This window comes from Rhinatrema bivittatum, chromosome 3, assembly GCF_901001135.1.
Source record: "Rhinatrema bivittatum chromosome 3, aRhiBiv1.1, whole genome shotgun sequence".
NCBI classification, from domain to species: Eukaryota; Metazoa; Chordata; class Amphibia; order Gymnophiona; family Rhinatrematidae; genus Rhinatrema; species Rhinatrema bivittatum.
Genome location: NC_042617.1, coordinates 450080757 through 450108550, shown reverse-complemented (window position 1 = coordinate 450108550; position 27794 = coordinate 450080757). Strand labels below are relative to the sequence as shown.

Below are 27794 nucleotides of genomic sequence, written 5' to 3'. Positions count from 1 at the left end.
CAGCTTCTCATTAGGGTCTGTTCCTAAGCACTTGCAAGTAGCCTAAATCTGCCCTGTCCTTATGCCACATTTGGATCCAGGAATTCCTGATAATTGCAGACCCGTATCTAATTTACCTACCCTTTCTAAAATAATTGCAAATAGTTTTCTTACAATTATCATCTTTTCATGGTTTCAGCATGGAAATGGCTCTCACAGCACTCCATTTGAAAATAAGTCTCACCCTTGAGAAGGGAAAGGCAGTCTTGGTGGGTTTTCTTGATAAGTCAGCTGCCTATAACACTGTGGAAATTCAGCAATTAAATTTCTTGGCTTTATGACATTCATGTCTGTGGAAGGGCACTTGAACGGTTCAACTCTTTCCTCACAGACAGAAGTTTTCAGGTCGATTGGAACTCTTCTACCTCTCATCCTTTCACATGTGGAGTTCCACAAGGCTTGGTTTTATCACCAGTCCTCTTCAATCTATACTCATCCTCATTAACTATGTTGGCTTTGGCTCCTATTTTTATTCTGATAATGTACAAAAGCTAATTTTGATCTTAATGTATCTACCCAGTTAAGCACATTCAATGAATGCTTTAACAAACATTTCAGATTGGCTACATTCTTAAAGTGAATCTGGAGAAGTCAGAGGTGACGTGGTTTACCAGACCCTCAAGTGACCAAATTCTTCCTGCTCCTTAGAAGGCTGGGACAATTCCACTCAAAGACATGGTTAAGACATTAGGAATAACTTTAGATCTAGCAGGCAGTTTTCACCTCTTCATATTTTTAGTCTGGTGCAGAAATCTTATTTTCTGCAAATGATTAGAAGGCTGTGACCTTTTCTTGACAGCAAGGATCTTAAAACTCATGGGCAGCTCCCCAGTGCAGATGGGCAGCCACCCAACCCCCCCTTCCTTCCATACTTACCTGGGAGGTCTGGGGCAGCATCCATCATGGTGCTGGCATCATGCTGATGCGAGGGGGGGCTCCTGGGTCAGTGCAGCAGGTTCTATGTCATTGTGAGATGACATAGCCTCGCCCGATTGGCCTGGTGTCAAGTGCGATGAGCAAATCTGTACGCAACTCGGTGCCAAGCCAGCTGATTCATCAAGTGGGGGCCGCGGTTTGACGTCAGCAAGAGTGGGCAGGCCGGCAGGCGATTTAAATCCCACTGGCTAGCAGTGACCGGCCCTTTTCCTCCCAGTTCCAGCAGACACAGTGTTTATGCTGTCCATGTGCGTGCAACTTTATTACTGCCTAGCTGGTGCCTCAGGGACTAGAAGACTTGCTTTGAATATAGGAGGTTGTGGGTTCATTCCTTCTATTAGCACTCAATGTGTAGCAGCATCAGTAGCCGGAAGTTGACAGGGGAGAGGCAAAGCATCCGGGCCTTCACGGGGATCTAAAAAGACAACAAAGACTTGCGAGGGGTGGGAACACTGGGACACAGGCACCCCTTGATCACAATCAGGCTCTTCAGTCAGAGAAAATCAGGGGCTGCGGAGGAAAAGCACAGGGAAAACATGTTTTGAGGGCAAATAACAGCAAGCAGCAGTTAAATAGTGTCGCGCACTGCCTCACTCCCTCTGACAACAGCAACATTAATATGCCCGACACTGGGGACAGCACACAAAGGAATGAAGTAGACCCCCCTGGCAGTACCAGGGGAATGTCAAACAGCGGCAGCAGGCACTGCATCAGTGCCTTAGCAAAGACCACAAGAAGTTAGAGCAGAAAAACCTTCGATACGTGAGACCAGCCCAAGGCCAATCCCAGTCTGTTGCTTGATTGTTAGGATCCTGCCATTTAGGCAGCCTCCCTGCCACCAGAGGTCCCCATGGACCTGGTCCACATCTGTGCTTTCTCTTAGCCTTTGTCCAGGGCTTGCCTCGAGAACCAGTCTTGCTCCAGCCCAGCTCTGCCTTGCTCCAGTCTAGCCTTGCTCCTGCCTACCCAGGATTGCTCCAGACTAGCTCAGTTGTTTCCAGCCTCTAGCCTTGCTTCAGCTCAGCCCAGTCTTGCTCCTGCTTACCCAGGCATGCTCCAGTTCAGTCCAGCCTGTTCCAAGCTTCCAGCCTTGCACCACTCTAGTCCAGCCTGCTCCAGCTTCCAGTATCCACAGGCTAAGTCCTGCCCACCACCAGAGCCCAAGGACTCAACCTGCAGGGGAGGTGGCTGGTATAGGCAGAAGATTCTCCAACTCGGTTCCTGTCTTGCCCTCAAGTCCTGGACTAATCTCGTGGGGATCTCCCAGCTGTAGCTGGGACCCTCAGTTGTAACATTGATCACCTTCTGTTGGGTCATGCAGAAATCATAGCCTGCGTTATGAGCATCAAGACAGACAAAGATACAGGGGGTATTACCAGGAGGATTATTACAGCCACAGGTATAGGAGGAGATCCTTGAGTAGCTTCTCTGGGGTGGGATCTCCATATCACAGAGGTCCATTTTACTCACCATGTAGAGATATTCCCCTCCATGATATTACTGCAGAGATATAGGAGTTACAGGGAGTACAACGCTCACGCCCCCCCCCCCCAGTATGGACAGAGCTACCACAACCACCACTTACTCAGCTCCAAAACTGCCTTGGCAGAATCAGGGCGCCTGCCAACAACAGAGTGTGAGCAGTCAGCCTCACTCAGTAACAGGTGACAACATATCGGAAGCGCCAAGGGTTCCCTCTCCAATGCCCAGGCCATCATCTGAACAGGGAGTCTGTTTCTTTGGTCAGGGGAGAGGTTGGGCAGCAGGATCCGAAGAAGAAGGGCAAATGGAAGCGGGGGGGGGGGGGGGGGGGGGCAGTGGCAGAAGATCTTCCTCTTCTTGCTCCAGCAGGTCCTTCCTTTCTTTGACCTCCACTTCCGGTAGCTCTAGGTCTTCTTCAGTGGCTGCTAAGCCAGAAGAGGCGGCATCAGTGGGGTCCATAGGCCTGGCTGGTGCGGAGCACAAATGTTAGGAATCTGTACCCAGATCCCTGCATCACCGCATTAGGCGGCAACATTATACTTATGTTTTTAGATTGCTGGAGGGACACAGAAAGAGGGGGCAAATGAGGAGAGAGAGGAAACGAGAGTTAGAGGCTATCAAGCCACCTCACAGAGACATTGTTAACTGGGTATGATCCTTTGCTTGCATGGCCTCAGTAATCGTATGCGCAAACCCTGACATAGCGCAGACCTTGATTGGTTACATGGACTCTATTCTGGGTGCCTACAGAGAATATAGTGGGTTTGCGTGGCTGAATTACGATGAGGCCTTTCAGGAAAGGATGACCAGCAGGCGTTCCATCTCGTGGGGCATGCATGATGTTGGCTTATGGCTAACAAAAATGACAGCTAGAGTCTTTGACAGTAAGGCGATTTCTAAATCAAATTCACAGACATTTTGGAGCATTCCCGCCCCCGGGGGGGCTATCAAAGCGACTATATATTCCCAGTGACAAATGCTGGAGATTTAATAGGGCAGCATGCAACCGGTGTATATCTACACACCCAGCCAGCTAGTGCATGATGAAAGAACATAAGGACTTTGATAATGCCCCAACACCAGTGCGGTGGCTTCAGATGCTACCGTGGTTAGAACACTATCTCATCAGGGATGCAGCCAGCTTGTTGCTTAGCGGCTTCTGAGAGAGTTTTGTAATCCTGCACATAGGACAGCGCCATCTGGGCAGCGTAGAAAATACACCATCTGCATGACGGTTGGACAGCGTCATCAGAGAAAATAAAGCACAAGAGGGTCAATTGGGGCATATAGCTGGCTCATTTGACAAGCACCCATTTGAGCCTCTGGTGTTATCTCCTTTAGTGATAGTACCGAAGAAGAAACCCGGCAACTATAGATTTATCCATAACCTTTCCTTCCCAGATGGGGCTTTGGTAAATGACTTCATCCCCGTGGAAAACCGTTCAGTACAATATGCTGCTTTTGATTCTGTACTGTAACTACTCAGGGTGTGCAGGCATTTATTTATTTTTTTTATAATTTAAATTTTATTAACAACACAAGTTAGAATGTAACAATCAGAGCATCCATAGTAGGCTGTCAAACATGGTAGTCTTTTCATACAGCAATATGGAAAATGTAGCATACATTAATAGGGAAGCGCTTCTTCAAATTGTACACTGCTGTAGTCACAAAATAGAGAGAGGACATAACATAATAAAACATTAAATTAAACTGACTGTGTGACAATTTATTGGCTTCCATTTATGTCTTGCTCTTCAAGTATGAAAATGAGTGTGATTTATCTTGTCGTGTAGTTATTAATTTTCTCTCCCCCAACCCTGCCCATCCCTTGCTAATGTTATCACACTACTAATACCACCGTAAGATATACATTATAATTTTGCTTATGAAGCCAAGCACTAACAGGGTTACATCGAAGAGCAATGAGGACATGAACGTCACCAAATAGGGATGGCGGAGTCCTGGGCCGATAAGTCCTTTATGAAATATCTCCACAAGGAGCCTGGTAGAATAATATCTCAACTAGAGTTGGAATTTCTCCAGCCGATATAGGGCTGTCATACTTGTTCAAAGCTATGTAATCTATCTCCCTGAATAGCTGTCAGCTTCCCCATATAAAACACTTTTTCCAAATGAGAGCAGAAGTGATTTAGAAAGGGTACTTCAGCTTTTCGATACCATAAAGCTAATTCACATTTGACAGCAGAGAAAACCTGATATATCCAGCGTTGTGTATCGGGGGCATATAACAGGTATTTTTTGGGATCTGTGGGGATAGCTAAACTCATTAGTTTAGAGATAAAATCCCTAACCGTTGCCCCACAACTGCTGTACCCTTGGACACTCCCACCACATGTGCAAGAATGTCCCAGTCTCCCACACCCCTTCCAGCAATGATTATCAATGCCCCCATACATTCTGCATAATTTTATCTGGGTTAGGTACCACCGATATAGCACCTTATATCCATTTTCTTAATGGAGGAAGATACTGAACCCTGACTAATAGCACAGAAGATTTGATCCCAGGTCTCGTCAGCTAGAACTTCCCCTAAGTCTTGCTTCCTTGCTCGTTGAAAGGTCGCCTTGCCTTGAAAAGTACCCTTGATAAGAGTGAGGATTTTAGTTATTGGTTTGGTAACTCTCTTGTGTTGAAAGCATAAATTTTCAAAGAGGGATTTACACTTACGAAGTTCTGGTCCTATATGGGCCGTACTAAAGAAATGCAAGATTTGATTAATTAAGTTGACTTAGAAAATAGCCACTCCTATTACTAGCAATGGTAATATGGAATAGACTTAGTTTTTGAGTACTTGCCAGGTTCTTATGGCCTGGATTGGCCACTGTTGGAAACAGGATGCTGGGCTTGATGGACCCTTGGTCTGACACAGTATGGCATGTTCTTATGTTCTTATGAATTTCTGACCTCCTTGGATATGTCCAAGGTGTACCTGCATATTCCCATTCAACTAGAGCACAAACATTTTCTGTGATTTGTGGTTTTGGGACGTCATTATCAGTTTCGAGCGCTGCCAAGAGAGATTGGGTACCTGTAGGCCGCCATGTAGCTTCTCCTGGAATAGAGTGGAACGGGCTACCCTGGGTGGTCTCCTTTTCCATATAAATCTAAGTAGCTTACGTTGTCATAGGGTCAGCGTAGTTTCTGGCATGGGTATAGGAAGGGTTTGGAAGAGATAACTGAGACGGGGCAGTATATTCATCTCAATAATTGCTATCCTGCCGAACCAAGAGAACGTTCCCCTATCCCACCGAGTCAAATCATCTTAAATGGAACGAAACAGTGGGATATAATTCAGGCAATACAAATCCTGACACTCTGGGCCTATTTTAACACCCAAATATTTCACCCACTCTTTCGCTACATGGAATGGGAGAGTCTGCGCGATAGCACCAAAGCCGTCCGGTGCCACTGAGACATTTAGGAGCTCAGATTTGTCCTCATTGATCTTAAAAACAGAAACTACCCCATATTCTCTCAACCCATCCAGTAAGGAGGGTAGAGACCGTTCGGGTTCTGTAACTGTAAATAGAAGATCATCTGCAATCATTGAGATTTTATAATCAGTGGAACCTTTTTTCAATCCCCATACTGCTGGGTTCACCCTAACCCTGGCCGCATAAGGCTCAAGGGAAAGTGTGAAAAGGAGTGATGACAGAGGACAGCCCTGTCTGGTATCCCTCTTCACCAGGAAAGGTGTCACATATTCCCCATTTACCTTTAGGCTGCCCCTTGGGTTATTGTATAGTTGCTGTATTTATCTAAAACTTTAAACAGGTATGGCCAGTGCACTCTGTCAAATGCTTTCTCTGCATCGACAGCGAGAAGTACCATAGGGGTACCTGTCTGCTTCGCTTTCCACATCACCTCCAAAACTCACCTCACGTTATCTGAGGCCAATCTGCCCAGGACAAAGCCAGACTGATCTTCGTGTATTAGGGATGGAGCCACCATGGCGAGCCTGGTAGCCAGGATCCTGGCCAAAAGCTTAAGATTTATATTTATTAGGGATATAAGATGATATGATCCACATAATGTGGGGTCCCTGCCACTCTTGGCCAGAATTGTGCCAGCTAGGTTCAATACTGGGGAAAACGAGTCCTTCCCTATCAAAGCATTGAACATAGTGAGCAGGGTTGGTATCACCACGGCTTGGAACACCTTGTAAAATTTGGGAGTATACCCATCAAGCCCTGGGGATTTGACCACCTTAAGCTCTTGAATTGCCTTGTATAATTCAGAGTGAGTGATTTCTGCATTGAGAAATTGTTGGGCTTCGACAGGTAGGGAAGGGAGTTCAACACCTGCCAGATAATCATCTATAGTAGTGGCCTCCACCGCCGTGTCTGGAGCATATAAATCAGTGTAAAAACCTGTAAAGCGTGTGCTGATTTCTTCAGCTTTAAACAAAAGATCCCCATAGGCATCTAGTATCTTAGTAATGTGTGTTTGCGCTACCTGTTCTTTTAAGCGTCTAGCCAAGAGATGCCTAGCCTTGTTACTAAATCCAAAGTGCTGCTGTTTGACCAGATCCATCTGGAAGGCCATCTTATCAAGATCTAGAGCTTGAACGTCCTTTTTAGCGGATAGGAGGGCCTCTAGTGTGCCAGGGTCTGAAGAATGTTTGTGACTTAGGGATAATCGGGCAATGTGGTGAATGAGATGATCTTGACGGGCAGTTCTTTCCTTTTTAAGAAAACTAGCCCGTGATATCAATTTACCTCTGACTATCGCTTTTAAACAGTCCCACACAGTACTGGGAGAGATGCCTTCCAGGTTATTGAATGTCAGGTATTCCCAAATATCATCCGATAATGCATTGACAAAGGACCTGTCATTTAAGAGACTGTCATTTACCCTCCTGTAAAGGTTACCAGCCTTTTATTGGGTAATGTAATTTCCAGCCAGACTGGGGAATAGTTGGACCATGTGATAAGTCCTATATTTGAGTCTACCATTAGGTGCACTAGCTCTTTATCCACAAGATACATATCTATGTGAGAGCAGGAGCATGGGCATGAGAGTAAAAAGTATAGTCATGCTGAGTAGGGTGTCATAACCGCCAGATATCTTCTAAATCCCTCTCAGAGAGCAAGTGTTTAAGGGCGCGCCTCAGTGCCCAGAGACCCATGCCCCCATTTCCCGAGTTGTCCAAGAAAGGATACCTAGATTAAAATCGCCTCCCACTATCACATGCCCTTCGGCCCACGACTCTAACAATATAGAAATGGTGTTCAGGAACTTGCCCTGATCGGTGTTGGGGCCATATATGTTAAGAAGAATGAACAAGTTTGTGCCCACCAGGAATTTTAACGCAATGCATCTCCCGTCAGGGTCACACCTGCTATCTTTGACATCAATCACCAACATTCGTGCGAATAGAATACCCACCCCACAATATTTCCATTTGATGGAGGCTGAGGCCAAATATTGCTGGGAGAAAAATGTGTCCCGTAGCAAGCATTCTGTACGCTTAAGCAGATGTGTCTCCTGACAGAAAATGACATTTGCTCCCCCTTTTGTCTCTTGAAATAATAATTTCCTCTTAAAGGGTGAGTTCAGCCCCTTTGTATTAATTGACATTATTCGAAACACTGCCATTGTCCCCTTGTGGGTCTGAGATAAAGCCGTACATTTTCTTGGCCCTTGAGTGTCATAGTAAAACATCCTTTGTCTCCCAGAACCCCTGTGTGCGGTATAAGTCCTCCAGTTTGGAAGGATCCCGGAACAGGTCCCATGCAGAAATTCTGGAAATAAGCAACTGCTACCAGTTCATCCAGGACAATCACCGAGTTGTAGAGATCCACTGGAGTGTCGGCCCCCCTTCTCAACAGGTTGCCATCTGGGCGTCTCGTTGCGGGGCCTCCCCTGCCTGTCGCCTCTAGGAGCACTAGTCGGAATATTAATGTTCATGCCAGCAGCTTGCAGGATATCTCTCGCTTCTTCCGGTGAAGTGATCCGTGATGTAACTCCCGCTATGGTAAAACTTAAGCCAAAGGGGACCAGCCATCTGTATCGCACATTATGGGGTACATTTTAAAAAAACAGCACGCGCGCGTACTTTTGTTTGCGCACCAGGTGCGAGCAAAAAGTACGCGCGTATCTTATAAAATCTGGGGTCGGCGCACGCAAGGAGGTGCACATTTGGAGCGGCTTCGGAGGGAACTTTCCTTCCACCCCCCCCCCCCCCCCGCACTTTCCCCTCCCTTCCCCTACCTAACCCACCCCCCCGGCCCTATCTAAACCCCCCCCTACCTTTATTGCACAAGTTACGCCTGCTCGAAGCAGGCGTAACTTGTGCCCGCCGATGGCCTGCTGCCGCGCCATCACCCGACCCAGATATTCCAGCGAGTGATGTTTGGACCCGCTTCTTGACGCGGTGCCCCGCTCCGATTTCCTAGTATGTCTACTGCATGGTTGGGAGACTTTGCTGATAGCAGTCCTCACTCGCTGGAATATCCCCTGAGGAAGGACGCACTCGCGTCCGAAACATGTACATGTTGGGACATGGACAACTTGTGAGAGCTGACACACAGTTATAAAAATAGAGTTAGTTCTCAACAAGAGAAGGATCAGAGATCATAGTTGATAGAATATCAACGGTGGTGCTGTGGTATTTGAAAACAACAAAGAAAAATCTGTATCCAGTTGAGTTCATTTTGCACTGGATGTCATTGGGTAATTTTAAACACAGTAGAAATTTTCCGAAGTTTTTTACAATATTTGCATAGAAAATAACAAAAAAAAACGGAGGAGGTTGGCGGTTCTATGATTATAACATGCCAAATGAGGCAGGGTTGCCTACACGATTATATGAGACCCTTCCAACCCTTCTACAAAAAATTTTTTGTTTATCATAATTAATAAAGAGAATTCCACAGTTTGTATAGGTGCATAAAATTCAAAAATATTCAAAAAATATAAAAGCTTTGCACAGTGAGTGAACCTTCTTTGGTTCCTTTTTGATTTTTTTGATTACATCTGTCTGTGGCAGGAAAAAGGATCCTAAGAGATAAATTCAAATCCTATGTCATAAGGCATTTAAACTTGATGCCGGGGATGGCAGAAAGAAATTAAAATGTCTCCCCCCAAATACTAATGCAATGGAAAAGGGTGAAGTGGATAACAAAACAACTAAATAAATCACAAAAGGAGTCCAAGAAAAGTAGTAATCTGAACAAATAAAGCTGGAAAGCAGGAACGTGCCACCAGTGCGCAGCAGGAAGCAATCTGCAGTGTCATTGCTGTTACGTTGAAGGCCTGCTTAAGGATGGAGTCCAATCGTCTGTCCTGAGTGTCCTTCAATGCAGCCACTCCCTCAACGGGAATCGTTGTTCGTTTTGAGGAGGCACAGACCATAGCGTCCACTTTCGGGAAACACAGGCGTTCCTTGGTCACTGGTTCTAGAGGGTATAGGGCTTCCAAGGCCCGACCCCCTTTGAAGCTGGCCTCCGGGGCATCCCATTCTAGGTCAATCAGTTCCTGGATGGCTTCCACCATTGGAAAGTAACATGAGGCCTTACGAAGGGACACCAAGATGTGGTTCTTCTTTGGTTCTGCCATAGGGTCCGTGCCAGGAATACCCAGCATCTTCAGAGTCTGGGAAACAAGGGCTGGCAATTCGTCCTTGTGGAAGAAGCGAAGCATGGTTCAGTATGGTTCCATTCATGAGGGGATTTCTCCTTCTTCCAGGGAGTCACTCTCATCATCTGTGGTATCTGGGTCCCTGTTAGGGAAGTTCTTGGTTAGGCAAGGCATGTCTCGAGGCATCCGAGCCGGGCCGGGAGGATCTTGTGCTTCCAGGAGGTTGAGCCTGGGGAGCAGCTGGGGCTGATTGCGCCTGAACGAAGGCTTGCAGCCCTTGGAAAAATTCCAACCAGGAGAAGGTCCCTGGGTCCATGTTAACCCCCGGGGGAGTTGGAGTAGGGGCCCCAGAGGTGCCCTCCTGTGGGGAAGCCATCTTGGAGATGCATAGATCCAGGGAGCTATCGTCAGTAGTTCCAGAACCATCTCCCGACAGTAAGGGGCCAGGCTTTAGTTCCCCCTGGGCTTCTTCACAATGTTGACACAGGCAGGACTCCAATTCAGGCTGCACAGCTCTTATGTGGCAGGCTGTGCAAAGAGAGTGCCTTCTGGCCTTCTTGGGTACTGGTGCCATTGTCTCTATGTGTTTGCGCGCGTGCAGTTGTAAGCGCGGCTGTGCATGTAGATATGCGCCTGGGTGCGCTCAGTTTTGCACGCCGGGTGCGCTCAGTTGTGCCTTCTAACCTCACTGGAGACAGATTTGGAACGGCAATCCGAGCTCTGGAGACCTGAATTTAAAGATGTTTCTTACCTGGTCTTGGCACTTACCGATCGTGTGTTGGACGGTCTCCAACTATGGGGGGGAGAGGGAATTACCTTCACCGCCGCGCTCGTTTCTGCACCCGCTGCCTTTCAGCCACACTGGGGGCTAAATCCATGCCGAGATCCGGCTACCGGACCAAGGCACACCTCTGAGGGATATCGGAGATCAACCTCAGGAATTCTCGACTGATGGAGGGACCCTTAGCTATCACCGCAGGAGAGTGGGGCTCGATCTTCCTTTAGGTAAATTTTGTTTCTTCTTTGCTGTAATTCTTAACACTATTCTAGTGTGTGGGAGATTGTCCGCATCTGCTAGGAGACGGAGATACTGAACAGCTGAGGTTACTGCAGGGGTATATCTAGAGTGACGTCAGCTTTGAAATCTGACTCCGTCTCCAATCTGCTAGCAGAAGAGCACAATATCCATTGGTCCTGTCCATCTGGCTACACACTAGGAAATCCTATCTAACCCCTCCAAAACACGCCCATCCTTTTCCTTTCAGGGATGGGGACACAAACTTTCTCCTTTCTCTCTCACATACACTTTTCTAATACATACAAGGCCTCTCTTCCTATCCCCTACCTCTGCCATACACACACACACACACATTTAAGCTTGCTTTCTCCTCCCCGCCTCCCCCACATACACACATGCCCCCTTTCTCCCCTGCCATACACACATACACATATTCTCCCTCTCTCTCTGCCATACACACATGCACACACATACATGCTCTCTCTCTCCACCCTACCCACTCACATACATGATCTCTCTCTGTTGTGACCGTTGCTGCTCGACGCCCTCACTCCACCCTCTTTACCTCTGTGGCGACTCCCTCCGGGTCTGATGGACGGCTGGCTGCCGCGGCGTCTCCATGCCACCTCCCTCTGGCATCCCCGGACCGGCTCGACGTTGCAGATCCGCCATGTTGCCTGAAGACGTAGGGCGCGCGCGCTCTGATTGAAGTACCAGCAAGACCGCGAACCTCAGGGGCGTCCCCCTGAGATGAAGTCACCCGCTTCCAATATTTAAAGGTCTCTGATATCGCTAACAAACTGAGTTAGCAAGGAAGGGGATTGTTTCGGCTTCACCACCCAAGCTACTCTTCCTCCTTGGACTTACCAGAGGTACCCGCTCCTCGGGGGCCTTGCTCTTTTCTTTATTTTCAGATTACAGATAGGAACCGGTACTCGCTCCTCGAGGGCCCATGTTCCTGGACCCTCTGAAGATTCTCTACTGCCTGGAAGCTATCGCTGCTACAAACAATTGTGAGTTACCATCGCTCTCTCAGAGCTTTCCCTAGAACCAGGTACTCGCTCCTCGAGGGCCTAAACCTTTCCAGCTCCTGAGCTTCCTTGAGACCTTACGTGAGTTTTGTCATCTAGTTCTGTTATGAACTCTGCCTACTCTGCCTACTCACTTTCTACAGTTTCTCAACAGCTCAGCCATCCTGGATCGCTGTTCCAGTACCTGAGGGACTACAGCCCTACTGGGCATATCAGCTCACTACTGCCACATCTGGTGGTTTCAAAAACCTGTTTAATAAAAGAACTAATGTGTGTCTGTCTCCATACTCAAGCCTAGCCGGTGGTCCCTCTCGGGATATCCTCCCGGGGGAGTGGTCATCTGCCACCGGCCCAAGGATCCACCCACTACTATGTCAGAATAACAGATTGCTAACTCCTAGCATCAGATCCTGAACAGATTGCTAACTCCTCCCTCTTCAGGAGCCCGCAACACAGATTCATTACAGATTGCTCCTCCTGATTGCTCCGCCCATCCAGCATTTATTTATTTATTTATTTAATTTCTTTTACTATACCGATGCTCAAGACTAGGTCTTATCGTACCGGTTTACAATGTAACTGAGGGGAAACCAATTAACATCAAGGTAGAAAGTAAAGTTACATTAAACAGGGAGCGTAAAACCTGGGCAATGGAAGACAGTACAGAATTTAAACTAAGAAACAATTAGAGAGAGATAAATATATAATCAACAAAAACTATAAGATACGTAAACATAGATTTATTCTAGGCAGTTATTAGCATGGTATGTCCAGTGGGAGAAGGAAAGGGTGAGGTTGGGTGGGGGGGAAGGGGAGAGGGAAAAGAGGGGGGGTAGGGATTAGGGAGGGGTGGGAGAATGAGAGTCAGTGATGGTTGAGGAGATCCTTCAGCGGTAGGCTTCTGCGAACAGCCAGGTTTTCAATTTCTTTCTGAATGTTGAATGGCATTGTTCTTGGCATAAGTGAACACTCTCTCCACCTACACACACACACACATACATGCTCGCTCTCTCCCCACTATACAAACTCACATATACATGCTCTCTTTTTCCCTACTTAAACACACACACACACACGTGGTCTCTCTTTCTCCCCCATACACATATAAGCTCTCTCTTTCCTGTGGGTGCAGTTCAAATATCAGCCAATTGACCATGCAGACAACTGAGCCCTGCTCTGTTTAAACAGTTTACATTTGAATTGTGCGGCTATAGAAGCAAGGCTCCACGTTGCTGGACTTAATGAACAACTGTGGACAACTAAGACAGTGAGCATGGTAGAGGATTGACAGAAGGGGACTGCAGCTGGACTTAGAGGGTTAAAATCCAGGCATTTTCCGGTCATTTTAGCCCTCCTCCTGGCTTCTAGAAAATCCCTTACTATCTGAACTGTCCTGAGAAAATCCAGATAGTTGACAACCCTAGCCACACTTATACTCTTGCATCGAGATTATGTTTCTTTAATACTGGACAAATAATAGCTTTTTTCAGTCTGTCGGGGATGATTCCCACCATTCTTTAGCCCCCATGATGATCCCTTTCTGATTCCCCAGCCTCTCTTCACACCCCAGTATTCCTCTTCTCACCCCCATTGTGACCCCCCTCCCATCCCCTCCCATTCCCCCAGTAATCCTCCTCTCACCTCCAGCCTTTCCTTACTCCCAAATGATCCGTTCTCAGTCTCTTCACACCTTCAATGATCCCCTTTGCAACTCTTTCTCACCCCAATGATCCTCCTCTCATCCTCTTCCTCACTCCTCTACTATGTTCCCTCTCTCATCCCCTCCTCACTGCCTGCCCCTCTCCCTCAGTGATGATCCCTCTTGCATTCTCATCCCACACCATGAACCCCTTCTTATCTTGAATATAGCCAGGTAGGGAGTGTGACTCGTTAACTCATGAAATCCTGAGTCCTGTGGGAGTTTACAAGAGTATGTGGGTGAGAGGCTGAGGGTGACTCTAAATTAATTGGGAGATGCCATCTGTTCTCCCTTGATCAGATAGTACAAGTTCACACTGCTGACTTCAAGAATATGTTGGGTCGGTATAGGAAGAAAAAGTACAGGGAATGCTACTATCCTTTCATTTGAAAACATGGAAAAATATAATTTAGTGACTTTAGCTTGAAATCCCAAATGCAAATGATGGAGTTAACAAAACAGAGCAAAAATGCTTTTTAATTATTACATATTAAAAGCATAATAAATATTTTTATAACAGTTGTTTTTGCCTATCTTACAGGCCAATACAGTACAGTGCGCTCCGACGGAGCGCACTGTACCGTATTGTAACGGAGCGCATTTGGACACACGCGCTAGCTTTACCCCTTATTCATGTTGATGGCCCTATTAGTCATTTCTGTGCGATACAGTAAGTAAAATATGCAGCCAAGCTACACATTTTACTTTAATAAATTAGCGCCTACCCAAAGGTAGGTGTTAATTTCTGCCAGTGCCAGGGAAGTGCACAGAAAAGCAGTAAAAACTTTTACTTTTTTTAACTTTTGGGGCCTCCGACTTAATATCATGGTGATATTAAGTCGGAGGCCCCAAAAGTAAAAAATTAAAAAAAAATTTTTAATGGGCCTGGGGCTCGAAAAGCAGACGCTCAATTTTGCCGGTGTCCGGTTTCTGAACCTGTGGCTGTCAGCGGGCTCGAGAACCGACGCCGACAAAATTGAGCATCTGTCAAACCCCCTGACAGCCACCTCTCCTGTCCAAAAAGAGGCACTAGCGTGTCCCTAGCGCAGACCCTAATTTAAATAAATTAATTTATTGTATCGCCCGCTCTCCCGTGATTTTTACTGTATCAGCCCATTAGTCTTAGGACTTCTTTAATAAGAAACAAAAGCAAGGCAAGCTGCCACGTGCAGTGCCTCATTTGGATGTGTCTGCAGCTTTGGAGCTTGACTACCCTACGTTCTCTCCTACAATTGGACCTTGAGCTTGTTTGGAGGTTCTAGCAGGGGAGTGCATATACCCTTGACTGATGAGCAGTACTTCTTACATGGGAGGATCATCCTCTTCCACCGAGCGCACAGCTTCGGGAGGGACGAGCTTGGAGTGGTGAGGGAGGAAGGGGACACCCGCCTAGCCAGCCAGATCAGCCGAATCAACCCTAGCGATCAATGGGGTGACAGATGTCGCAGCCAGATCACCCTCACATCCGAAAACAGTAAGTTGCCTGACCAGTATATAAACCCTTGATACTCTGAATCCTTTTACGTTAAGGTTAGTAATATCACTGCTCAGTATGAAAACAACCTATCCTGTCCAGCGGGCTTAACAGCATTCTATTTGGCCACATCATTCGTTAAATGTATTTACTTATTTTTTTTTATAAATAAACAGAAACCATAGCTTTAGTCTTTCTCCCAAAGCCCTCTTGTGGATATGCAAAGTTACTTCCCGATGATTGGTGGCTGTCCCCTTCTTCCCGCCTTCTTCCCTTTCTGTCTGAAAGAGGAGGGATGGGACATACGGAACTAGACAACAGACCTTTGTGCATGCGCACCAAACAGAGACGTCACAGGCTGCCTACAAACTGTTGTAATCCGAGTGCTGCTTCCAAGTCCACATTCTTGTACGCATGCGCTCACCTTCCGGCTCGTGCATGCGGCGGCAAGGGCGGGACGGGAGACTAAGATCTGCTTTCATTGTCAGAGTAGTACAGCGGCTGCTACGTCTTTTTTTGCAGGCTCTGGCGCTTTAGAGTACCAGGGAATAATCTTTTCTCCCCCCCCCACCGCCTGCTACCTGTCTTTTTTGCAGGCTCTGGCGCTTTAGAGTACCAGGGAATAACCTTTTCTTCCCCCCACCGCCTGCATGTTACCCACCAGAGAGTGCCGATCTTAAAGAATTTAGCGACCAAAGCGCGAAAAAGTAGAAACTAACGTGGATTTAGCATATAGTGGGAGCGCGGCCTGCTGTGCACGACCTGAGAATGTGATAGCGCCGGTTGCAGGTTAAACACTGTTTACAGGGAGAAATCACTAGGAGGTGGCGTTAGAGCTCGCCATCCTGACGTAGGGAGGCCGTCACCTTAAATGTTTGCTCTGCTTAGGCAGCCGGAAGAAAAATCTTTGTAATAGAAAATATTTACAATAAGAATTGGCTGTGCGCATAACTAATATAAAAACACATATACATTTAGACCAGCTCCATCCAATCGATGTGTCGGCATGTAAATATGAAAGTACACAGTAACTCTAATAATATTTAATATTAACAAACAGTGAAGTGTTTACCTAAATTCCGAGGGCTGAGGTACCATGCGCAGTTCTTCACCAGATACTATTGTAGTGACACCTTGTGACCAACTGAAGAATGGCAGAAATTGCATCTTACTATCTAATACAAGATATAGCTGCTGCACATAGAACAAGGGAGAAACTAAAAGTTCTGGACACAGTGCACAGGGAGACGTTTTGAATTCTTGCTTTAAGGGAGATTTGGAGAGGGCGGGAGCAGAGTTATAGCACACAACCACAAGCACACCCCTTTCAAAATCCGGCCAATTGCCAATCTCTTTTATAGCTAAAATCCTGGAAAGACTAGTCAACCATCAACTCTGCAAATTTTTAGACGACAACAACATTCTCGCCTCAGCACAATTTGGCTTCCGCAAATCCCGAAGCACTGAATCCCTTCTCATTTCACTAACTGACAATATTCTTTTCAACCTAGAGAAAAAACAACCTTGCCTTCTGATCCTCCTTGATCTATCAGCGGCATTTGACACTGTAAACCACAAGATCCTCTTAGACCGACTAGCAGAGATTGGTATCAAAAACACCGCATTCAATTGGTTTAAATCCTTCTTACAAGACAGGTTCTATAAAGTTAAGATCAACAACTATGAATCTCAACCGATTAGTTCTAACCTTGGCGTCCCTCAAGGATCTTCATTGTCACCGACCTTATTTAACATTTACTTGCTCCCTCTCTGTAAATTACTGTCTAAGCTAAATCTAATCCATTACCTTTACGCCGACGATGTCCAAATTCTCATTCCTATCACCAAATCCTTACAAGAAACTCTTCACTTTTGGAATTCTTGCTTCCTCTCCATATCAAATCTCCTTGCTGATCTCTGCTTAATTCTCAATACCAACAAAACTGAATTCCTCCTAATCACTCAAGAAGGCAACTACCAACTCTCCAACTTTCTTCCTTTGGCATCACTACCACTATCTTCCCGGGTCAGAAATCTAGGAGTCACTATGGATAACCATCTGAATTTCAAAAGCTTTATCAGTAACACCGTGAAAGAATGCTTCTTCAAACTCCAGGTTCTAAAAAGACTCAGACTCCTACTACACCCCCAGGATTTTAGATCAGTCCTGCAAGCAATCATATTTTCCAAAATTGATTACTGCAACTCTCTGTTACTTGGGCTCCCAGCTATCTCCCTAAAACCTCTACAAATGCTCCAAAATGCCACTGCCAGGATTTTAACCAAAGCAAAAAAAAGGGACCACATAACTCCAATCTTACAAAATCTCCATTGGCTCCCTATAAAATATAGGATCCTCCTCAAAACCCTCTCATCCATCCATAAATCTATTTACAAAGCCACACACCTTGACCTCAGGATCCCATTCCAGCTACATTCATCCTCCCGTCCATTGAGATCAGCGCAAAAAGGCTCTCTAAAAACCCCTCCTCTCAAAATTTCGTCTAACAAAAGAGCCCTATCCACAGCAGGTCCTATCCTCTGGAACTCTCTACCATCTGATCTTAGGCTTGAACAATGCCCCATCACATTCAAAAAAAGACTTAAAACTTGGCTTTTCACCCAAGCCTACGCCTGAGCTGATTTCACAATACCCTCCCACCTGGACAATTTCATTTCATACCATTTTATTCAATAATACCAGAATTAATTGCAAATCCATCTTGTTAAGTTTCAAATACTAGATACTTGACTAATTGCCTCTCTATAAGATTGCTGTTATTTACTTGTTGTCTTAATATGTATTAGTTAACTCAATTTTTCTCCAAGTTCATTTTCCTGTTCTATGTAAGACTCATATGTTAAGTCATCCCAATGTTATATGTAAACCGAAGTGATTTGTAGCATTGTTACCTGAACCTCGGTATATAAAAAATGTTAAATAAATAAATAAATAAATAAATAAATAAAATAGACTGGCATACAACTGATATTCTGAGAAGATCCCATTATTAACTTTATTTGTTTTAGAGTTTGAGTGGTAGTCAATCTGATTAGATTGTCTTTTATGTTTTGTGGCCAATTGATTGTATCTGTAACTGTAAGCCGCCTAGAGCCATCAGCATTGGCGGGATATAAATAGAAATAAATAAATAAAATAGAATTTCCTATTCAGTGCAACAGATAGATGACTAAAGTATAGATAAGTGACAATTCAACATTTAAATTGAAAATGCTAAATTATTTTCTTACTGTACTGGCTCCTCTTTTTTTTCTGTCTTGTCTGTCCTCTGATTCCTTTAACTGATTCTCTTTTTTCCATTTAGCCTGCCCCCTTCATCTGACACAATTCCTTCCATTTGCACCTCTTTACATGTCTTCATCCTATCCATATCTCCCCAGGGAGGCCCCACATTTACGCCTCCCTCTTCCAATCAATCTTCTTACCTCTCCTCTTTAGCTCACCTTCTCCTAAGTCACCCCCTTTGTCTTGCACTCTCTTGACTTTCTCCTCCCTGTTCTCTATTGGTATTTCCTTTCCTCTCACCTTCGCACACCACCAGAGGCACACAGCTTCCCTTCCTCTTTTTCCTGTATGCATGGTATGGTTCCCCAACCTTAATCCTCCATTTCATTTACTTAGCAGAGGCAGCCAGGCCTGGATTTAGGTGTAGATGACATAGGCAACTGTCTCTGGGTGCTAAATTTTGAAGGCACCAAATACCTTGGCTGAAGAGGATCTGGCTCCTGCTTACTTTAAGGCTGTGCACTGAAGTACGTTCAAAGGGGTGTCACCTTGGCATTCTGATCTCCAGTGGGCTCACTTTTTGTCAAAGGGCTGCCACTGTAGTTCTCTGCTCTTACTCCCCCCACCCCCATCTTGAGGTGAACTCCATCACCCTGTTCTCCAGTCCTTTCTATGGGCACCAAAATCTTAAATTTCTTTGCATTTAGACAGTTAATCCACGATCAGAGGGTCCTGCACCTCTACCAGAAGAAGAGTGGATCTGGGAGCATCCTGAGCACTGTATTATAGAAGATGCCACCAATCCCATATTCATTAAAGCCCACCTAGACTACACAAAAGGATTGGAGAAGCACATGGATGAGATAAGAAGAGGGCAAAAGGTGTACAAATATATTGTCATCAACCATCTGTGGGATGGGGCTGAAAATAAATACTAAATCGAGTGCTTGTTGACAAATGAAAAGACCATTCAAAAGCCCCACCCAGATCACTATGAACCAGCTCCTATTGAGAGTGAGGAAGAGGAGTAAAAGTGATCTATGCTGTTTCCATCCCTTTGTTGGAAATGTTATTGCTGTGTTGGGAACTGTATTTGCTCTAGTATGAAAAGAACTATTGTCCTTCCTTAAGACTGAAAATGTGTTTAAATAAATTTAAAGAATAATTTTCCAAGCAACTAGATGGCCCGGTCTAACAAGTGACCTAGAACACCAGAAATTGGATATGGACTTGTTAGTATGCTGAAATTAAATGAACTTTTGATGTTCCCATTTGGAGGGTGGGAAATGCTGCCTAGTTGTGATGAGCAGTCTAGTGATGAGGGCAGCCCACTGGCTGCTCCATGAGCCCTTTCAAACTGGTTGGAGGTGGACATGTGAACCCTTGAAGCCAGTGTCAGAAGGAGAACATGCAGTCTGCGAATAGACTGGTGTTGGTCAACTGACAGGTGACGGGCCATGACCAAGCCAGAAGAAGCAAAGTCCAAAGAACAGGCAAGCATCGAGGTAGACAAGGCGAGGCCCAGTAGCAGGCTGAGGTCAAGACAGGTGGCAGGCAAGGCAAGAATCTCAAAGACTCAGGACATGCAGGAATAGGACCTGTTGCTCAGGCATCCAAACAAAATGAGCAAACTTATATTCCTGAACAGTGATTACATCATCAGGGTGAGCCACCAGGAAGTCTAGGGTGCTGGGAGTATAAAACTAAGAAGTGAAGAGAGGTTAAGCCAAGCAGGAAGGCGACAAAGAGCCAATGCCAGAGACTATGCCAGAACTTTCACAGGTACCAGAGACTATGCCAGAACTTTCACAGGTACCAGAAGTAAACACTGGAGGCATGCTACACTGTTTTTCTGTTTTGCAGATAGTTGTGTTATTTTGAAAAAAAAAAAAAGACTTTAAAAAAAACAAACACTAAAATGCTTACAAATCTGGAAAAAATGATGTTCCTTTCATTTCTTTTGCCTGTTCATTGTCTTAACATTGTGATTTTTCCTTTATAGGAAGGATCCCTATCCTGCAGAGTTCTTTCTACCTCATAACCTTTTTTCCAGTAGAGTGTCATCCATTTGTGGGGTCTCCAGTTTTGGTGTGTCAAAGAGGAGGGGTGTACTAACTTTCTTGTTTTGCCCAGGCCTTATGGAATGCATTCTAGGAGAAGAAGGTTGGTCATGTTTCTCTAACCCAGGGAACCCCAGGAACCAGTGTGTGGAGAGATAGTTCACAGTGTTTTACCAAGGAGGAGAAAGGAAAATGCGAGATGTGATATCTTACCCTGGGAAAATGATGATGTTCTGTGAGAGAAGCAGTTACAGGGGTGGGCATGCTAGAGGGACCGGTATGCCTTCCTGCTGGTATTATCTGTAAGGATCGTGAGCCCTTGTTCTGTGGCAAAGTTGATGCAGCCTAGTAGGCATACCTATTAGGCCTTTGCCAATGGCTGGCGAATACACCCTGGTCTGGGCAAGCGGGAGCTTCGCCTATACCCGCCCCATTCCCCACAAGTTGAGCCCTTGGATGCCAGGGGCTGGAAGGACCTTAGGTTGTCCTGAGGACAAACTAAGAGAGTCAAGCGATGAGCCAAGAGCCAGGGCAGGAAGCAGGCAGGGCATAGAATACAAGGCAAGGTCAGATCCAGGCAGCAAGGGAGAAGTCCAAATCCAAGGCAAAAATCAGAAGCAGAGAATCAGGCGAAGACAGGACAAGACTCTGAGGACAAGGCAGGCAGACAGGGAGAGGCAACAGAGACAGGGCAAGGATGGGAACAGGGCAAGGCTGGACGTGGCAAGTTAAGGCTAGATGAGACGAGGTGAGGCTTGGACGGCTGGACTAGGCAATGCTGGAAGGTTGGAGCAGGATTGGTTCGGGAACCAAATAACAAAAACTGCTGGAGCAGGAAAAGCCGTTGTTGAAGCAAGTTCCAATACATGGCTGGGCCTTATATATCCAGCCACGGGACATCATCAGTCAGCGCTGGCACCCTGGGTTCCTGTCATGCAGCCTTTAAAGAGCTGCACGCACCTGTTGTGATTCAATGTAAGTCCAGCCTGAAAATTTTCTGTGACAGTGTCCTGTCCCATAAAAATGTTTTGTGGGATGGGAAGAATGTAGGGACTCTCTAGGTACTCACTATCTGTGTTTGTTCCCAACTCAGCCCATAGGTTAGGATTTAGGGCAAGAGAAGAGATAGGATTGATGGACCATCCCTGAGAAGTTTCTCCAGTGAGACTGCTTGGATTGGTCCAGCCAGTCTGCATAAAAGCAGGCAGGCAGGAAAGGTAGTGTGCCAGTTTTCGGTTATAGAGTTGAGGAAGATATAAGGGAGAGAGGCAGATTCCTAGCCCAGTACCCTCAGGAGTTGGAGGAGATTTTTGGAGAGGCTATTCTTTCTACTACTACTACTTAATTTATTAATTTATTAATTAAGTTTTATATACCGTCACTAAGACAAGCCATCGTAACGGTTCACAAATTAAAGCACACAGATACAATAACAAATGCGGGTATAAAATAACAACAGTTATAAATAATAACTAAAATGTCAATAAAAGAAAAGCTAAGCCCTAAGATATACAATAATAATTCAAATAAATAATAAAAGAATTAATGAATTAATCACTAAAAAAATGCATTCATGCTAAAATAGAAAAACAAAAAAAGCATAAAAATAAAAGATAAAAGCTGTCTAAATCACAGCCAGGTTTTTATTTTCGCTTAAACTTTTTAAAATCGCTCTCGAGCCTCAGAAATGTTGGTAGCATGTTCCATAGTTTGGGTCCTGCTAGTGACAACGCTCTCTCCCTAACTTGATTCAGATGTGCAGAATGAACAGAGGGTAAGGATAGTAAACTCTTGTTTGCGGAGCGCAGGTTTCTTTGAGGAATGTGCAGTCTAATTGCTGTATTTAACCTGTCTACTTGCTCTCCATGAATGAGTTTGTGCAAAATGCAAAGTGTTTTGAATTTAACCCATGAATCAATGGGTAATCCTTCTATAGCACTATTTGACATACTCAGTGCTATACAAAAACATATAGGAGACAGTCCCATCCCAGCAGAGCTTACAATCTAATCAAGACAACAATACAGTGCAAAAGAAACTTTGGGACTTTATTAAGATAATTTTTAAAAATTAATGAGGCTGTAAGCTGGATAATCAGGAGATAAGATTTAAAGGCAGCCTCAAAAAGGTAGTTTCTAGATGGGATTTAAATATGGCAAGAAAGTGAGCATGATGCACTAACTCAAGAAGTCTATTCCAAGTATATGATCAGGCTGGCGCGTCCCAATAGGCGAACTAGGTGATCTCCTAGGGTGCCAGCCATTAGGAGGTGGCAAAGAGCAGCCATGTGGGGCCATGAGCAGAGCATATCCTACTCACGGCCGAGAGGAGTAGAGACTCGGCTGGCCACGAGCAGTGCCTCTGTTTGTGTGTGTGTGTGTGAGAGGGATTGTGTGTGTATGAGAAAGCAATGGTGTTAGTGAGGGAGAGGGAGGGAGCCTGGGTAAGGGTGAGTGTGTGAATGAGGGGGGCCTGTCTGAGTGAATGAGGTCAGGGCCGGGTCCTGGACTGGGGGGGGGGGGGAGGGGTGCAGGCGCAAAACAGAAGTTTCGCCTAGAGCGCCTAATACCTTTGCACCTGTATACGGTGCAGCCTGGTGGAAAGCACAGCGTCAGGAATTGGTAGTAGAGGAGAAGGGTATAAATAGGAGTGACTTGCCTGATGACCGGAGTGCATGAGAAGGAGTGTAGAGAGATAAAAGAGAGGAGGGGTAATGAGCTGCAGAGTAAAGGCTCTTGTAAGTGAATAAAAGGAGCTTGAACTGTATGTGGGAATGGATAAGGAGCCAATGTAGTGACTTGAGAATAAGAGTTATATCGGTGTTGCGGCTTTGGTGAAAGAGAAAGTCACGCAGCTGAATTTTAAAAAGATTGTAGAGGAATGAGATGGCTTACTGGAAGACACTTGAGCACGTTGCAATAGTCAAAGCAGGAGGTGATGAGAGAATGGATAAGGGTTCTGGCAGTGTGTTAAGAAAGGAGGGGACAGATTTTGGTGAAAGAAATGGTGCGTTTTAACAATGTTTTCAATATGTTTAGAGAAGGAGAGAAAGGCATTGAAGATAACTCCAAGATTATGGGCTGAGGGGACTGGATGGATGACAGTGTTATCCACAGAAACAGAGAAAGTGTAGAATATGGAGGCAGTAACCTGGGTGCGCTGGTACCTGTCATTTCAAATGACATTTGAAATGACAGGTACCAGGAAGTGGACGGTTCTCCTACGCTCGGGATTGCCAGTCCTCTCTACCCTCCTCCCGAAGCAACGAAAAGCGAAAAAGGAGAAAAGCGAAACGACATGTGAAGTGTAACTTACTTTTCTTGCAGCCCTCCTCCGGAGACGCACCGCGGCTCCCCTGCCTCCCGGGGGCTGCCCCCTGCCTCCCGGGGACAGCCGGCGGCGAAAGTGGCCCCGCCGGCGAAGATGGATGCCTGCACAGGCCCTCTGACACGATCGCTCCCGGGAGAATCCTTTACTGAGCTGCAACCACTTCTCCTGCGTGCATTCAGCCAGGCGGGAGCCGGCGGGCGTGCATTCAGGCAGGCGGGAGCCGGCGGGCGTGCATTCAGCCAGGCGGGAGCCGGCGGGCGTGCATTCAGGCAGGCGGAGGGAGCCGGTGACGAAGATGAATGAATGTGCACCTGTGCGTGCAATTTGGCCGCTCAAGGCGTGATGTCACTACGTTTGGCGTCACAGCGTGTGATGTCGGCGTTCGCTAATGCACTGCCTTGAGTGCCCAAATTGCATTCATTCACCTTCGCCGGCGCTGATCAAGTTTAATACCAGAGAAGAGACAGGAGATCCCAGTCCCCTACTAGGAGCCCACCTTTCCATCACTGAGAGTGCTGGCTCTTTTTCCTAGTGCCCATCACGTGAAGGGACATTAGCTCAACTAGGCAGATCTGAAACAATCAATTCAATTAGATTTTTTGTAAAGATCAGTTGGAGAGTTGTTGCAGATCAGTTTGAAGATATTTGGTTATGGTCAACTTTGGATGGAACACTCCCACAAAATGTTTCAAGTGTCTTTTTGAAGGGTGAGGGGACCCTTAAGTCAGGACATCCACAGAAAAGGGTTACACTTTTTTGCATGGGGAGTAATAGGGAGAAACATCCTAGTTCTGCTCTGCTCCCTGTTACGCCCATCGGTCGCAGACGGCTGCGACCACTAATGCTCACCTCTTTCTTTACTGCATTGACACCGTTGGGGAAAGTGGCGGCCTCCGCCAGCTACCGTCGACCTGCCTGGCGTTCCTGGGACGGCGTGGGCGCTGCCGACCGCCATCTTGCCTTCGGGATCACTTAGGCGTGCGCGCACACAGGCCAGTCTTAAGCACATCATGGCGGGAACCTCGGGGGCGTCCCCTCCTGATGACGTCTACACTCCATGATACTTAAGCCGGCTGACCCTGACTACTGACGCCTTGGCAACGAGTTCCCTCATTGCTGAATCCGCCTCACTCACTACGGACTTCTCATTCCAGTTCCTGCACATTTGGCGTGAGACGCTCTGGGTACCCGCTCCTCAGGGGCCCTTCCTCGTCTCTGGCTATCTGCTCCTCGGAGGGCCTTCTGCCTTGGACTACTGCCTATCTCCGTTTCCCGGGGCTTATGCTGGAACACTCTCTACTGTGAGTACCTTGACTCTACGGACCACTACAGTACCATCTCTAGTCTGAAATCCTCTCCAGTGTACCCCGCGCTGCGGGCCACTACCTTACCATCTCTAGTGGGAAACCTCTTCTTTGTACCTCGCACTGTGGACCTCTGCTGTAATATCTCCAGTGGGAAAACCTCACTGGTGTACCCCGTGCTGCGGGTCACTACCGTACCATCTATAAGTGAGGAACCCCTTCGGTTTACCCTGCGCTGCAGGCCACTACTGAGTCATCGCTACAGAGAAACCTCATCGGTGTACCCCGCTCTGCGGAGCATTTCTGTATCTCTACTACTGAGGTATTCCCTCTGGGTATACCCCACCGCACAGACTCTGTGTCTTTCTCCTGCACCCCCCGCTCCTTGGGCAGTGCCCCTCTCTCTCTCTAATAAAGACTCTATTCCACAGCTGTGTCTGATGTCTGCTGAGACCTCGCCTCCCGACGGGGAGGCTCACAGGGCTCCTCCCTGTGGGCGGTACCATCTCTCACCTCGACCCAGGGCCCGCATACCTACAAATCCTAACAGTTCCATATAGGGCTCATAGAACTTTTTCTTGTAGTGTCTTTATAGCCAATTTAAAACTCCCAGATATACTTAGTCTCAAGCCAAGTTATATATATATTTGATAGTCTACAGCCCTAAGTATAGGAGACTAACTACACATTTGATAATATTCAGTCCTGAGTACAAGTGATTATTATAGTCCTAAGTATATGATTAGATATTATTTATTTCTGAGACTAGATATTATTTATTTCTATGTTAGCCATGACTTTGGCTTTTCCTCCTCCCAGTTCTATTGCCCCTGTTTTATTGTAACTTTCATTCACTTTTTCTCTCTTCGCCTATTGTTCACGTTGATGTTAATGTTATTGCACAGATGTTTATTGTAAACCGATACGATATGATTGGTATCATGAGTGTCGGTATAAAAAAGCCCTAAATAAATTTAAAAAAAAAATATAAATATAGTTTAGGCTATTCTCAACTTCTTGTTTATTTAGGAAGAATAAAAATTTGTGCTGGAGAGTTTTTGGCCTTTTATGACCTGGTCCTGGTTTTGCCTTCATTGCAGCAGCAGCAGATTTATGGTTCTTACAGATTTCCCTAAAAACAGCAGAACTACAAGTTCAGAGATGCACCGGGACTAAACCAGGTCCATGACTTATTCCTCCTGTCCACGATGCTCTTGCAACTATCTGGTATCTCTGCAGATCCACCTTAAGCAGGCGGAATCTCCCCAGCATGCACTGGAAGGGAAGCAGCATGGGCTCAGCTGGGGAGCTTTGCGCATGCTCTGCACAGGGGGGGGCTCTTGTGCTCCTGTTTTCTCTTCCTCTAGTGTCTGTAGGGCTGTAAAAAAAAACAAACCCCAAGAACCGTCTACCTCCCTAGGACTAGAAGCAATATCTGCAAGTTAGAGCCCCAGATCTGTCCCCTCCACTCTCTGCAGAGGGGGAGAGGTGAGCCTTTATCTGAGACTTTCAGGAATTAGCCCATCCTTCTCCTGTCTTATCACCTTTCTCAGCAGCTTCCAAGGAATAGAGACATCTCCAGCCTGAATCCATCCCCACAGTTCTGAATTCAGAGCAAAAGCAGAAGGGAAAATGTCTGTGCTGGTTTCGGATCTGGTAAGAATTATTTATTTATTTATTTATACTGGAATTTTTTTTTTTGTATTTGAAATTCTTTTCTAACCTCTTGTATTCAGAGCACCAGAGCTTAAAGGAAAACTGTTTCCTCTGCAGCTTTTCCAACCTTTCCCCACCCACCACCCCCAGCACAATGCAAAAATATGAAGGAACAGAGCTCTTCTCATGCATAACAGATCTTCCCTTATTGTTTGCCAATATTTTTTCCATTTGAGCACTTAAAACTGACAAGACCCCAGTCCATGTTTTTTTATTTATGGGTTTAAAAGATTTATAACCTGCCTTATCCTTTGTTCAAGGTGGGGAACATAAAAACACACAAATATTAACAAAATATCTTGGGCGCAACTTAGGTGTTGAAAGATAAACATAAAAATCCAGGGGAAAATATTACCCTTTCTAATTGAAAAGCTTGCTTGAATAAAAATGCTTTCAACTATTTATCAACAATTTCACATCCAAAACAAATGAGCACTCAAGCAATATAACAAGCAGAACATTAATTGTGTTTCTCTAAGTTTCAGTATTGTGCAATAACATAAAATATGCAAACCTTTGAGGATAAATTTCAAACAACTCCTCACGGCCCCATATACATGCGTATGTGGCTGCGCGGAGATCTGTAATAGCATTTTATAAACCGTGTTTATCAGATAATGTCTACTCAACGTATGCATGCATGTATGCTTACGCATCAACACATGCAATACAATGAAAGTGAGTATTTTAATGCATTGAACATGTGTACTTTTTCTACTGTTAAAAAAATATACACACGTATGTTTTACGCGTGAAAAAAGGTAGGACTTGCGGAAATGCTGCGGAAGTCGATATATTTTAAAACATGTGCATAATTGAACTTAACAGTTTTCCTATTCCTCCACCAACCCTT

General features: G+C 45.7%; 1 protein-coding gene across 2 annotated transcripts in view; it reads left to right on the top strand.

The window, feature by feature from the left end:
• Positions 1-15060: 15060 nt before the first annotated feature.
• Positions 15061-27794, top strand: part of LOC115088024 (zinc finger protein 189-like) — a 47304-nt gene continuing 34570 nt past the window's right edge. The window contains exons 1-2 of one of the 2 annotated variants that reach the window (XM_029595889.1): positions 15061-15284; positions 26779-26881. In XM_029595889.1, coding sequence (XP_029451749.1) covers positions 26858-26881 — 24 coding nt within the window. In that variant the 5' untranslated portion in view covers positions 15061-15284; positions 26779-26857. Of the gene's footprint in view, positions 15285-26569; positions 26882-27794 lie in introns of those variants that run through there. The other variant, XM_029595888.1, reaches the window with a different exon arrangement.